The following is a 15,077-nucleotide window of genomic DNA, read 5'->3' as shown; positions in this document are numbered from 1 at the left end:
TCTCTTTTTTTAAATCAGGTACGTTTTTTAGGCTTGTGCCTAAAAACGTACAAAACGTTTTGATCAGTAGCTTTTTAAAAATGATTTTTTACATTCAGAATCAGCATGGCTTTTTTAGGTTTTGGTTACTATTACCCCGAGTCACTCCTTACTTGCAAGCCGTTATGACAAACTGTTTGACTGGGACCTCAAATAAAAACTGATTCAAAAGCATTGTAGATGTTGACAACTGTTGTTACTTTAATCACGTTCAGATAGATATAGGTTTGGGTCTATAATTTTGCATTTATTTTTATTTTTCTTGAACTTGAGGTAGTAAGTCTTATCTTACCATTAGAATGTTGTCTCATTATTTCTTCGTTTGGTTTAATACTTTTTTTTTAATTTATCAAACTTTATAGTTTTCAACACTTTTCTTCATTAATTTTTTTGTGCTTATTTTTCCTTCTCGTTAAAAAATTCTTTATTCTGTATCTTATTTGGTGCCCAAGGGATTTGGGAGTTCAATTTTTTCACAAAATACGTTCTCCTCTTTTTAGATCAAATAAACTTGGGAAACTGGTAAACAATTCATCCCCTCTCCCTTCATTGTGTTTTAATTGTTGGTGAAATCCCTTTTTATATGTCTTTATTTAGTTCAAAGTTCTTGAATAATTCTTGTTTATTCCAAACTGGGACACAAACCAGTAGCTTATTTATTACTAGTTCATTATCTACTAGATAATTATTACCATTTATTATTACTAGTTAATACTTCTTGTTTATTCCAAACTGTGACACAAACCAACAACTGAATTAAAATAAATAAATCATAAATTGTAGCATAAGCTGGCTTATACTTTAATCACTCGCAGAGAGAGGGGAAAGTGCAACCCCAGTTGCACCTACTAGATTTAGCCATGATTTTGCTGATTGGTGATTTTTTCCTTTTTTTGGTCTTCCTTTATCTTATAACTACTATATTATAGGCTACTATTAAAATAACTATTATACTATTTCATAGTGTTAGTATTATATTTTTATAAAGAATTAGTTTGTATTTATCATTTTTTCTGTTTTTGGTCGGGCGACTTCCCTTGAGGATAGCAGCAATAAGCTATTACTATTTATTAGTTATTTTTGAAAATGGAAGGCAAGGTTGTGTCTGAAAGTAGGAACAGGAACCATTTGGCGTTCAGGGATGGACTGGGTAGTTTTATTACTTGACGTTTGAGCTACTGTTTGTTAATAAGCCTTTGAATTTGAGCTCATTATTCAAGGTGTTCGTGACTATATTCATATAATGGACTTGTGCTCTGGACATTTAGCGGCACTTAAGAAAATTGAAAGCGAACACTTGAAATTCAAGGTAAGTACTCCTGTTGCTATTATTATATATACCATACCTGCGTAACTCCAAATGAGATGTGAGTCAGATTGTGTTAACAAGCAAAACTACCGATTTTGTTCAGGAATATTTGTAGTGCTTTATCATACACTTTTAGTATGATTTTTCTAATTTTGTAGTGCTTTGTGTATCCCTCCGGTGGCATCAGTCCACAAAAATATATGGTGGGGGAAGGGTGGTAAAATATGTTTCTTAAACTCTAAGGGGCAGGCATTTATGTTGTTATTTCAATGATATACCAAGAAAGGCGTATTTTTCAATGAAAATACTAAATAAGTAGTTTTTAAATCTAAGGAGAGGGGCGAAAAATCTAGATGGGTGATCAACTGCCTCCTATCACTCCCCCAATTAGTGAACCTTTACAACCATTTTAACTATTCTCCCAATGTAAACAAGCCTCCTCGTGTCCTTCCTTGACCTGCTCCTATTTTTGTTTCGGATTATCATTGTTTCTACTCACAGATTCAAAATAATATGAAACATAAAAATTGGTTATATGCAGGATAGAACCAGAAACCTACTGCCTATAAACTAAACCTAGAACCATAAAGCCTCGTAAATACTTCTTAGATGAATTACTTGCTCAGGCAAGAATACTCCTACTTATACTCCTCCCCCCAAACAGACCCTACCCCGTCCTGACCTTCTCCAGCATACAAAAATGACAGACTTAAAAATGATACTATCGAGCTTAAAGTCAACATGTAACATAAAAAACTGAAAATGGAGCTCAGAACATCCCCCATACTATTCAAAAAACTCCTCCCCCAGACACAAATACTCTTTCTCTTTATTTTCTTATGCATCAGGGAGTCTCATGGTCTATTTTTTAGTCAATTGGCTTTATGAATTAGGAATTCCCAGCAAAGTGACAATTGAACAAAACAACTCATGACATAAATAAACCACCAATGGCCCCAATACTAAACACATAGTCATACCTGAGCATGTATGTATAGTATGTGCAACTACGTTATGGTATAAGATTTTTTCCACTCTGTCATTTCCTGCATCCTCATTTAATTTACATATCTTTTGTGTTTTATTAGTTCCATCCCCCCCCCCCCTACCAGTTAGGTTTTTGCTTTCAATAAGAATTTTCAAAAGCTAGGTTTTAGCTTAACTAGTTTCAAACGAGTTAAGTGCCAACTCGTCAGAGACAGCGTTTTAACTTTGCCTGTAATAAAGAGCCATAAACTTTCAATACATTATTAATTTATTATCAGTTGTCTTCCAGAAAAGAAGTTTTTCAAAGAAAAGTAAAGAGCCATTCTAAAACTTAAGACGAGCAGAAAAAAAGTATTATATTAATTCAAACTTGAAACGACCACAAATTGCTGTAAAAAACGAAACCTAAAACTAGCCACAATTAAAGCAAAATACTTGCATAAAAAATAAAATAACAGGTAGTGATATGATAGTGATGAGAGACAGATCAATAAAAAAAATCCTAAAAAAAGTAAAAATTAAAACAAATCTCGGGTTAAACTTAAATGAAACAGAAATTACTACAAACAAAATTTAGACTACTGGCTTCCCCCTATCATTAAACCTTCTAAAGTGTATTGTGTCATTTAATTCTACTGAAAACTTTATATACTTTCAACAGTGTACTTTGATCAAAAAAAAAAAAAAAAAAAAAAAAAAAAAAAAAAAAAAAAAAAAAAAAAAAAAAAAAAAGGTAAAACTCAATGAATAGACAACAAACGAGGATGCGGCCAGTAGAGAGAAAAGATGAAAGGCTAAAATAAACACGGATATTTCGCCTGTATGCAAACTATAGGCCAAACCAAACACCTGTTTGTAAAATTCACCTCTAAAATCAAATTAAAAAGAATAGTCATTTACAAGGATAATTAACTTCATAATGACCTCAATATCCGAACTAGCCGTGGTCACATCTTGTATCAAATCAAAGTATTTTTGTAATTTAATCCGTAATATATCTTCGTATTTTTTCACATTGTAATTCGAATACATGGAAACCACATTAAAACTACAGAGTATTGAATTCTCCTCCAATTTGAAACTTTTCAACTTATTAGTAAGATCAGTAGAGTTTTTTAAATATAATTTTTGTGTTCCTAAGAGTGGACGCAATGCCACAAACAACCACTTTCCTAATTTTGCAATTGGTGACGAGAAAGTTGATACAATGGAACGGATGGGGACTCTCGTCTTATGAATTTTGGGTAGACCATAGATCTTGGGTGCAGAACAACTTCTTGGATAAAATTTATTATAAAATTGTAGGGTAATGTGTAAATTGTTTTTTAGAGACTCCAATTCCTTTCATATCGACTTTACACATTTATCAGTAGGATCAAAATCCAGTTTTTTGTAAGTAATGGTATCAGAAACAATTGTATTCATTTTATGATCATAATCATCAGTGTCCATAATTACAACAGCGTTGCCTTTATATGCTTTAGTAATAGTAAATACCTTATCCTTTTTCAAATCAGGAAGTGTTTTAATTACATTTTTTGTGATATCATTTTCATTTTTTCTCATATTAAAAGTTTTTTGTTTCCTCGACTTTATCAATAGAAGCCATAATTCCTAACTCCACCTTTGAAATTATTTTTGCATAACTTTTGGTAGTCAGTGGAATTGCGTCCTTTCTTAGTAATAAAATCATATTTAAAAAATTCGACCGATCTTTGATTTCTCCGTCTCCTTTGATTTCTCAAAGAAATTGAGAAAAAAATACTTCTCTGTAGTTTTGATTTGCTTTCCATGCATTCGAACTGTAGTTTGAAAAAGTACGAAGATATACTAAGGATTAAATTACAAAAGTACTTTGATTCGATACAAGATGTGATGTTTGTTCCCAGAAGTTTTAAGATTCTGAACTGTTGTATTTGATAGATATTTTATTTTGTAATAGTTAACCCATTAAATTCATTGATAAAATAGTAAAAAAAGACGCATTAAACATATAAATAGGATTATTGGAGTTTCGCAGTCTTCAGAATTAAACGTGTCTAAAAGTTCCATTTCTTTGCTTTATGTACCTATTATGGGGGAGATGCTTAAATGACTTTTGCGTAAACATAACATTGATACATGTTTCCAGTCGGTGAGATCAATAGGTAGTTTTCTTAATTCCGAGAAGAATTTAGCCTGGGGAAATTCAGTTAGTGGGGTGTATAAAATTCCTAGTTTTTGTAGAAAGTTTTATATTGGTAGAACTCACCAACGATTTCTTGAATGATTTATTGAGCATCGGTTGATGCTCAATGAGGTTACGGTTATTTCTAATGATACAGGTTTTTCTAAGTGGGCGAAGGAGGCTATAGAAATTGTAAAACATATGTTTGCTAATCTTTCAAAAAAATAGGGACGCGGGAACTTTAAATATTGACCCAATTTATAATAATAATAATTTTAATATTTATTACCCACAAACATACAAAAGTATAAACAGTGGAGTACATAGAAAAAATTAATAAACAAAGCAAAAATAAAAGTACACGTAACTCAACAATGGCAAGCACAACAAAGCTAATATAACAAAGAAAAATAGTATTATAAAATAGACTAACAGATCAGTAGAACAGACGAAGTAAAGCTGCATTGATAACTAGAAATATTTACAAATATTACGCCGCTCATGTTTCGCATTCATCATGTTCATCGTTTATTGGTAACCCACAAAGATAACCCTATGGAGAAAAGAAAAAGCAAACGAAATTAACAAAACGACCAAAAAATTAAACACTTATCCTACATAATACATAAATAACAAGAGAAAAAAAAACTAAACTTGAAAGATAACTTATAAGAAGAAGAAGATTATGGCACCATCGCCCCATACAGGGAATTATTCTTGCACAGAGATCGGACATAGGGAGAAAGCCGGTCGATATGATTGTCTTTTGAAAAATGAACCAATAGTCAATAAGGGAATTAAGATTTTACATAACCACCAGGGCAGTAGATTACCTAATGGACCAAAAAGAGTTGCTTCAACAATAGTTAACAAGAGGATTATTTCGCAACAGAATAATTAACTTAGTTTTAATTTTTATAATATTTTCCTCAGTTACTTTGATGTTCTCATTAAAGTAACTCTAATAGCTTCTTTTCCCTACGTGGATCAGTAGTGATAATTGTATTTATTATTATTGGTGGTGATTTTATTGATTTTTAGTTTTGTGTTTTTTTTATCTTTGTTTCTCTTGTGCTGGGGACGCCTAGTTCGCATACAGGCGTCCCCAGCATGTTTTAGTCTTGTTTGTATCCGCGTTGTTTTAGTTTTTCATCGTTTCTCTCTAATGGCCACAGTCTCGTTTGTCGTCTTTTCATTGAGTTTTACCTCTCTTCGTTGTTGTTTTTTCTGTCATGGTTGGACAGTTCGGCTTATGAACTTTCATTTGATTAAAAAAAAACAAAAAAAACGGAAAATAAGAACAAAATTGCTGCATTACTCAAGAAAACTGGAAAGACTACTACTGCGACTGCGACTACTTGCAATTGTGACTAGTAGGGGTGGTCCGCAAAGTTTCAAGTTAATACCCTTCGCTGTTCCTAAGATATTAGAGATACGCCCTTTAAATAACATGTATGCACATAGTGTCTTTTATTTAATTTAACCACCCGCTCAAAATTCCCCGACATTTGACCTCAATACCATTTAGTCTTCTCGGAAAAACCAAGGATCCAACATTCCAATTTTTTCCAATAATAAACCTTAGTCCTTTGTGTAGACAATGGGCGAATTGCACAATTCATAGCCCTTGCCCCTGGGCTGTAATGGGCTCAGTCATCGCTTGAGGTTGAGCTATTATATCTTAAAATGTTGTTCCGTATTGAAGGGAGGGGGTCTCAAATGGGTGAGGAAGGGCCGGTTGCTCTCCGGTCTTTTTTCATCATCCCAATTAAAATGCTCAAAAGTTTCAAATCAATACCCTTAGCTGTTCCTAACATAATGCTGATACGCCTTTTTGACAAATAGCGGGCACATAGTGCGTTTCAATGTTTGCTCAGCATCTCCTTAAAGCTTCATCCTAACACTTAAGTCTTTTTGTAAACCTACTCCTTGGGACCTTTCCAAGGACCTTGAGGTATTAAGAACGCATATCATTATCCTTTAAATTCTTAAGATTTCTTTCAAGACAGGGGATTTGCATGGGAATCTCGGGGTGTGCGTAAATTCTCAGTCACAGCTATGATAGTTGATGATGGTAAAATACGGGCTGCCTTTTTAATGACAGAAATGTTTTGCCCTTCAGTACTACTTCTAAAAAGCATAATAAAGCTAAGAACAAGTGAAACCATTTTAGACATGTTTGTTTTGCAGCCATACAACCTCGGTATTGGTAAAGGCCTCAGTGTTTTAGAGCTTAAAAATGCATTCGAGGAAGTCAACAATGTGAAAATTCCTCACGTCATACTGCCAAGAAGGGAAGGAGACGTGGATGCTCTCTATTGTGATGCCAGCGATTCTGAAACTGAACTTGGCTGGAAGCCAAGATTCGACGCTAAGGACATGTGTAAGTTTTTCTTGCCTTCGAACCACATGATTACATTTATGGTATTTTTCAAAGGAACTAAAGTTTACCTATCATAAACGAAGAGTTAAAGGGTGTCGAAATTGTAGAAGAACATTGGTGTAGTTTTTTTTTCTGTTTCGGTGCAGTTTTCCTGTGCAATTTCTTCAAAGAGTTTCTTCTTATGTCTTCTCAGAGTGTAGTTATAGTAGAAAACTAGTTAATTTGAGTATAAGTGCTATAGATAGATAGATAGATAGATGGATAGATTTATTCACACGAAAGCCCAATTAAGCCAACTAAGCAAAGGTGACACACAAAACAAGCGAAAAAATACAGCTACAAAACATAGACTGAAAAGACACTAAAACTAATTATTTCAGAAAATCATCACGATACCTCGTACTTACACGGGCGAACTTTCCAATATTATTCATATTTAAGTAACAACTACTTCTCAAAATTTCCGAAATTCAACCTCTCCCCCCGAACTCCCTACCAACTATATCCAAACCCGACTCCCTCAAATCCCTACATTCCCCTACAAAATGATGCAAAGACTCATCCATCTCTCCACAGATAGGGCAACTGTAGGGACCATCCCTCAGTGTATTTCTCCCTAGATATTTCCTATGTTCTCCAAGAGGCATAAAATTCCCCCTTACATACATTGCCCATTTCAAATCTTCCAGAACCAATCCCATTTCTAGGTAAATTTCTTCGCCCCAGTTCTCCTTGAACTCCACATATAGCCCAAGGGAATGTGATATTGCCTTCTCAGCTTGCCAAACCTGAACTTCCTGAGACTCTAGCCTAGTAGCTACCATCCCTCACCATCCCTACCATCCCTCCTGTCCCCTTTCCCGCATTCCAGCAATTACCTAGCCCTGCACGGTCTAATATATTCTTCACCTGATTTGGCCACGAATCCTTCTTCCTATCTTGTAAGCATCGATATTATCTTATATCAATGACACCCTTTCCCAATATTTAACCTTACTAAATAATCTACTTTGTCTCATACACTTTATTCCTATATCCCCTCTCAGCACTAACCCATTAAACTTATTATCAAGGCCTAATATACACTTTAAAACCTCAACTGCATTCTTTCTAAATTCAACCCCTTATTAAACCCCCAAAGCTCTGCCCCATAATGCAAAGCCGATCTATCCCTAGCATTAAAAATATACTTTACCAGTCTTACATGCTTAATTTCCTTAGTACTACTTTTACTTAACCTTCCTAGTAGTATATTTCCCTATTTATTAGCTCTAAATGGGTACCTGGAGAAATCTGGGGAAGGTAAGCAGTAAGGGTGTGTGAAAGCACAGGATGGTTGGCCCCCAACCCCCCATTGCACTTCCTGGCTGAAGGGCCATGAAACGGAGATCAGCACCGCCGGTTTGGACCTTAAAGGTCTAGTGTTGTCTTACTGACTTTACTTTTACTTACTATTTCCCTTACGTTCTACCATCTTAAGATTTTCCTCCCATTTCCCGTCTGACGATAGCCTACAACCTAAGAACTGAAATTCATCTACACGGTCTAGCGTCCTACCTTCATGTGTAAACTGACACTGCGAATCTATCTGTTCTCCATTTTTCCTAAAAACCATAGCCGCCGATTTGTTTACTTTTAATACTAGTTTCTTATTCCTAAAATAGGTAGATACTAGATCTAGCAGTTGTTGCGAATGTTCTTTACTTTCTGCTACTAATGCTATGTCGTCCACAAAAAATAATGCCATAACACTTGCACTTTAAAGCTTAATTATTGGGGCGCCTCTGCCTATCAAATATTCTTCAAATTCATTAATATACAATGAGAATAGCCTTGGGGAAATTGTACGTCCCTGCTTAACACCAAGTCTACTCTTAATAACCCTAGAGGAATCCTTGCCTACCCGTACTACAGTCTTAACTATACTATGCATAGATGTTATACTCTTAACACATACGCTTGGTAGCCCTGGTAAAATGGAAAATGGAAATTTCACTGATCCTTATCTGTGTTTAAAAGCCTTGGAGATACTTCATTCGTAATTGAATCTTTGAACATATTTTGTTTTGTCTTACTAATCTAGTCACCATTGTGTATATGAATTTACTCTTTTAACTTTTATTTTTTTGAAAATAAGTTCCAAGCAAGCAGGCACACAGAATAGGGTCGAAATTCTGGAAAATGTTTTTATAGTTTGAATAAAAAGCGTCCAGAAATTTGGAAAAATTAGAATTTCATGGGTATGGATATCAAGGCCCTTCCTTAATGCTTAGGTGTCTAGTTTCATGTTTCGGCTTTCATTCATTGACACATAAATCTGTAACTGTCGGATATTTGAGATGAAGATTATGGTGGTCTGGGAATTAATTTCTCTAAGCAAGATCTTGTTACCACAAAGTGTGAATCGTTACGTTAGAATAAACGAAAGCTTTTCTGTTCTTAGTGACTTGTCACATGTTAAGACTAAAAGAGAGTAAACTAAGAAAAGAGATGTAAAAAAACAAGAAAAGAGTAAGAAAAGAGAGTAAAGAGAGAATAAACTAGGAATATATAGGAACAACTTTGAAACAAGACTTTATCTGTAAATGCGCTAGGAGCAAACCATTTTGTTGCAGCCTTGAAAAAGTGAAGTTCGTTCCAAGTCTTTGATATTCTCAATTTATTCCAGTAGCATGAAAAAAAAATGTATGCGAAGATGTAAAGTTGAAATGTTTTTTTTTCTTTTGGCATTTATTAAAGACATTGTAGATTGGCAAGTTCTTTTTTTTTTTTTTTTTTTTGAAAATCGGTTTCAATTGACAATGGTCCCTCTTTGAGCGTTTGGCAGACCTTAGACTGATTTCATTACCATGTTTTGATTTGATTAATGAACGAACTTAATCATTTATGCCCTTTTTCAGGTCGTGACTACTGGAGATGGCAAACAATGAACCCAAAAGGATATTTACATGACTAATTGACATACTAGTTGGAAGATATTGATTTAATTTATTACTTTATTAAAGAATTGTGCACTCGGTTTTGGTTACTGTCAGTCACCATTTTTTCAATATTATTAAATTTTTACATGAATTCCACATTAAGTTTTAATCAGCAGATCGATCTAATTACTATGTATTATGATTAATGACTATTCAGTGGTGTAATTTCGTAAAAATCCCGGGGACGCGGGCAAAGTTGGAGTCAATTTTCCCAAATCAATTGAAAAGGACAAAAACTGAAAAATGATCCATATCATACCATAAAGGCAAAGATATACTAAAGAGAACTGACCTGTTTCTCTGGATACTTTAATTATGCAGGCTTTTCTTAGTTTTGAAGAGATATTTTGCAGAAACAGAATTTCAGCTGGGGGGGAGCAAATTTGGGTATGAAGGGGTCAGTTGCGCCTCCCCATTCCATAGAGCGAATTACGCCCCTGATTATATTATTACAATTTATGGTAATGATTAATTCTAACATTAACTCGCTGCAGGTCCAAGACGCCTCAGGCCAACGCAGCTGTTACCCAAGACACCCTTTAAGTGTATTATCATCTTGTTCAAATGCAGTTTTACAAAAATGCAGTTTTATGTCAAAAAGTGGGTTTTTTGTCCATAACACCTTTGGATAATGGGCAAGTCTCTGTGTTGACATTATTTCTTTCATCCCTTCAATAGGGCTTTATCTGCAACATCATTTACTTCATAAAGGGAAACTTTACCATCATTGGTCTTTGGAGTCACCCAAAGCTTAAGAGTCCCGGATTTTACTTTATACCTAAAACCTGTGACTAGGACGCCAATAATTGACCAAATTGGCTGCTTTATTTTTAAATCATCGACTGCGTATCAACGTGATAACGTTTTTAAGAATGTCACAGTATTAATCTATGTTTTTGATGTTGAATCTCAAGAGTTTGATCGTGAAACGCACTATTGCCAATCTTGCTTAGAAGCAATAGCTCAAAATTCATCTAACGCAAAAAATTTAGTTATTACATAAGATGGACTTGGTGTCAGAGGGTCAAATGGAATCAGTAAAAATTGCCTTTTTTGTTTATTCTCTCCTTTTTCTTTTTTTTATTCATTACTTCAAATACGTTGTAGATCCTTTCCCTTCCAGTAAATCATTGGTCTCTAATAATGATGCCCCAGAATAGGACCTGCTCTTATTTGACATACCCCCCCCGTGAAAAAAGTGACCAGTTTAAGTTATTTCTTACCAACTTAAATATTAAGTTGGCATGCCCATGAGAAAATCCAGGCATATGAAAAGTCGAAAGGTCATATCTGTAAAGACATTGGATGGTACATAAACAGCACTTTGTCCAGTAAACGGAAAGAAGAGTATTCAATTCAGGCAGGTACTAGATACCATTAAATACCAAAACTGTCTGTGATAGCACGCTGAGAAAAAAATTGTTTGATATTCAAGAATAAGCAATTGTTATGCTTATCAACAAAAAATGGGGATTTCAACAGCTTAAAAACCATTGAAATTAAAAATTTAGGATCTTATTGGAATTCCCTGGTCATTATTGAATTTCTAGCATGTTGAATAACAAAAATATTGAACGTACAAACCCGAACGGAGTTTTCAGTTTGTTGAAGAACTAGCAGGTGTAAATTCCAGATGCTTATTGGGTCCCCAATTAGTTAAAAAGTAAATAGGTTAGATTTCAATAAGGCTACTGAAATACCTATAAAACTAACGAATCTGGTGAGGAAATGCTAACGGTGGCAACTCTAATTAACATACAGTAAATAAAATCAGTATGTAGTGTTGAGCGATATCAGTTGTCGATATTGATATATGGGGAAAATATCAATATCGAAACGCAAATATCGATATAGAAAAAGACATTTGAAAATTTTGGACTATTTCTAGCTTTTTCTGTCGCCTACCAGTGAAAATTCATCAAAAGAAATCCAACATACAAAAATTATATGTAAGCATAAGCCATAAAAAGGCCCATAAGTAAGCATGGAATTTACATTATGGTGAGACGGCTAACCTTATTGTGCTATTGTAAACCAAAGACTGGGAGGATTGATGTAAAATACTTGGATATATAGGAATTATTTCCTGTATATCACGTCCTATTATGACCCTTTTACCCGCACTTAAAACCCAACTGATATTAGGAATTGGGAAAAAATATACAATTGTATCAGGTTCATTGGCAGGCTCGTAAAGAACCCATATAAAGTGTTTCACTCATCCACTGGACGGAGTTCTTGCTGAATATTTTACACCCTTTTTATCTTTAAGTTCACCCTCTTCATATTCTGTATTGTACTATAACACTGAAACCCTAATCTTTATATGTTCACTTACCCGCTCAAAAATGTCTATCCCCTTCAGTATTACAGGATATAGCCCCTTTAAAAAGTTAAAATCGAATTTAGGAACTCTACCCCCTCCCCACCTCAATTAACTGTCAAATCATCCACATGCGTCTCAGTGGGATCCATTGGCTCGGGTTTATGGGCTGCAATAAGGAATGCATACTTGAAGCACTCTAAGCCCGTATCAAAACGAAAATGCCACACAACCCTTTAAACCAGTATTATATATTACATCTCTCTTCCCCCTCCCACCCCTTAAAACGAATTGTTTTTAAATTTCGTTACATTTACGTTTAAATTTTCTACAAGCAAAACAAGTGACCCGCACCCATTTTTCATTATAACTTTCCACCCTATCAAAAAAAACTATCCTCCCAATCCGAAGAAACGCCCTCAAAATTATGCAGTTCGGGTGACGCCGCATTTCTGTTTGTAGATAATGTGAATACACATCACCCGTGTTTTCATTTAAAAAAATATTTTTTGCGATAGATGTTTTCACGCTGTCCCTACCCCTCGCCTCCCGAATATGTTTTTTGAGATGTACCCGAATCTTGCTGACATAGGAGTTCGCTATGTCAACGTGATCTGTATAGATAGTACCACTTATAAGGGAGTTGAAGGGATCCTCAAACTCAGCTCTAAAACCATAAATATTGCGCAAAGCGGAGTTTCATAAATAAAAATTGGGCAATACAAGTGGCGAGCAAGCACCACTTTGTTCTGGTTCCCCGATACCACTATAATGGGTGGGTGCCTATTTATATAGCACCCACTCGACTTCGCTAGGTGGCATTTGCACTAAGAGACTGTCTAAAAATTTCACATCGAGGCCGAGACCCATCACGAAACTACGGCATCAAAAATAAGGGAAAGGATACTACTAGGGCTCAACCCAAAACTGTTTTCCTCCTCGTGTTTACTGTCCGCTTGGGGCGTACATAGATTTTTGTGGAATTCTGGTGGCAGCGACAGAATAGACGTCTCACAGTAGATCCCTTGCGATATAGGTATGTGAACCTACAAAATAATAAGAGCTTATTAGCTCGTTGAAACACTCTTGATTTCATCCTGTGAAAGTATCTATATTAGGCTGAAAGAGAATATTAGTCTGAAAATGTGTGGGACGCTTGCTTATACTTAAGAGTGAGCGTTCAGAACTTGAAGAATGTTACTACCAGTTAATAATTTAATGACCATACACGGACTCCCAAAGTGACCCTTCGGATGTATTGAGACCTCAATACCTCCTAAAGGTTTAATGACCATAGATGGATAATGTAACCCTTTGGATTTATTGAGATCATACCAGTTAAGAATTTAATCGTCATAGATAAACCCTCAAAGTAAGCTTTCAGTCAATAGTCCCAACACTACGAGGCATAAATTTAATGACCGGTAAATACCACGTAGGATGTACCCCTTTAAGTTTAGGTATTAAAATGTTTCAAATTGTCTTCAAGACTTACTGAGGGGATATAGACATCCATTGCTGCTTGTTCTTCTTTCCTGAAGACATCGGTTAGCAGATTCCTAATCCTTTCTGGGAGAGCAGCATTGTGCAGCCTGGAAAAAGAATAAAAAGCTGTGAAAAAGAATATTGATCTAGGGGACAGGGCACCGTTATTCCACTGAAAAGCAATATTAATGCAAGGACCTTCAAATCTGGTCCAATATTATGCTGAAAAGGAATATTAATCTAAGGACCCTCAAATCCCCTTCTTAGAGGAAACGCTTTTCAATACTAGAAGTTTGAGGATCTTAGTTATTTCCTGAAAAGAATGTCTTATTTTTATCCATTTCCCTGGATTCACCCATCAAGACTATAGTGAGGGCCCCTGGTACTTTCCCTTATTATTAAGTTGAAACAAAAACCTATTGGGCAACGCTCCTCAAATCTTAGAACACGGTTTTCAACAATAGAATGCATAATCTTAAAAAGTACCTTATTTTCAATATATTACTAATAGCTAAAAGTATTGCTAAAAGTCCATTTCCTTTAGGATCAAGGGGGTTCTCAAAACTACAAAAAGATTCCTATAGTAAACTAAACGGAACATGTTATTAATCTGAGGAGCTCCTCAAACCCTTCAGAATAAAGGGACCAGAGAGCCCCCATTATTAACCTGAAAAAAATGTGTTGCTTTAGCTATGTCTCTTAGGAGCGACAAGAGCCTAGTTATTTTCCTTTTATTGACCCTGAAGAGATTGGTGTATTTTTAGGATAGGGCAGTATCATTAACCCCCCCCCTCTTAGAGGTGGTGAACAAGACCCCATATAGCAAACTAAATAGAATCTACATTAGTTTTTTTGCCCTCATAAATATCAAAGCTATAAGAAAATAATGTATGTTACACTTACATTAAGATCAAGAGCTCTATATTGAATGTAGGGTATAGAAAACCCTGCAATGTGACTTTCATAAGGCTTGGATGGTGATGGGGTAGCATTCTCCTCTTGCATGTGGAGGACAGATAGGCCAGCATCGTGACCGTGTAGGGCAGGGCATTCTTGTCTTTTCTGGAGGGCGTAGAATGGCCAGAAACTCCATCTCGCATGGGAATCGTTGGTCCTGAAGGGCCTACATAAGGGGGTACAGCTTTGTTGACCATAGCTTTTTTCGTGGGTGGGGAACATTAGTCAAGATTTTCCTCGAAAATAAATTAAATTTTAGTTTTCCCTAAAGTGAAAACTACATCTTCTGTAGTGAAAAATATAATTGGTCCATATCGCACCCCACCCCTTCTATAACGATGTTAGAAAATCATAGTTTTCATGGGCCGAGAAGATAAAAATAACCCTTTTTTGAAGAAAAGTCAAAAATTCAATCTACCTAAGTATTTTTCTATTCCTCAATTAAA

The 15,077-nt window shown here is 35.2% G+C and overlaps 1 protein-coding gene across 3 annotated transcripts in view; it reads left to right on the top strand.

The window, feature by feature from the left end:
- LOC136037164 (UDP-glucose 4-epimerase-like) overlaps nucleotides 1–9,957 on the top strand; it is a 40,155-nt gene extending 30,198 nt beyond the window's left edge. For all 3 annotated transcript variants that reach the window (XM_065719706.1, XM_065719705.1, XM_065719704.1), the window contains exons 7-9: nucleotides 1,260–1,348; nucleotides 6,693–6,885; nucleotides 9,786–9,957. In XM_065719706.1, coding sequence (XP_065575778.1) covers nucleotides 1,260–1,348; nucleotides 6,693–6,885; nucleotides 9,786–9,841 — 338 coding nt within the window. In that variant the 3' untranslated portion in view covers nucleotides 9,842–9,957. The remainder of the gene's footprint in view (nucleotides 1–1,259; nucleotides 1,349–6,692; nucleotides 6,886–9,785) is intronic.
- Nucleotides 9,958–15,077: the final 5,120 nt, after the last annotated feature.

The sequence above is a fragment of the Artemia franciscana genome, chromosome 16 (genome assembly GCF_032884065.1).
Source record: "Artemia franciscana chromosome 16, ASM3288406v1, whole genome shotgun sequence".
Classification (NCBI taxonomy): Eukaryota; Metazoa; Arthropoda; class Branchiopoda; order Anostraca; family Artemiidae; genus Artemia; species Artemia franciscana.
Note: the sequence above shows the minus strand (reverse complement) of the source record. Positions and strands in the feature narration are given on the sequence as shown.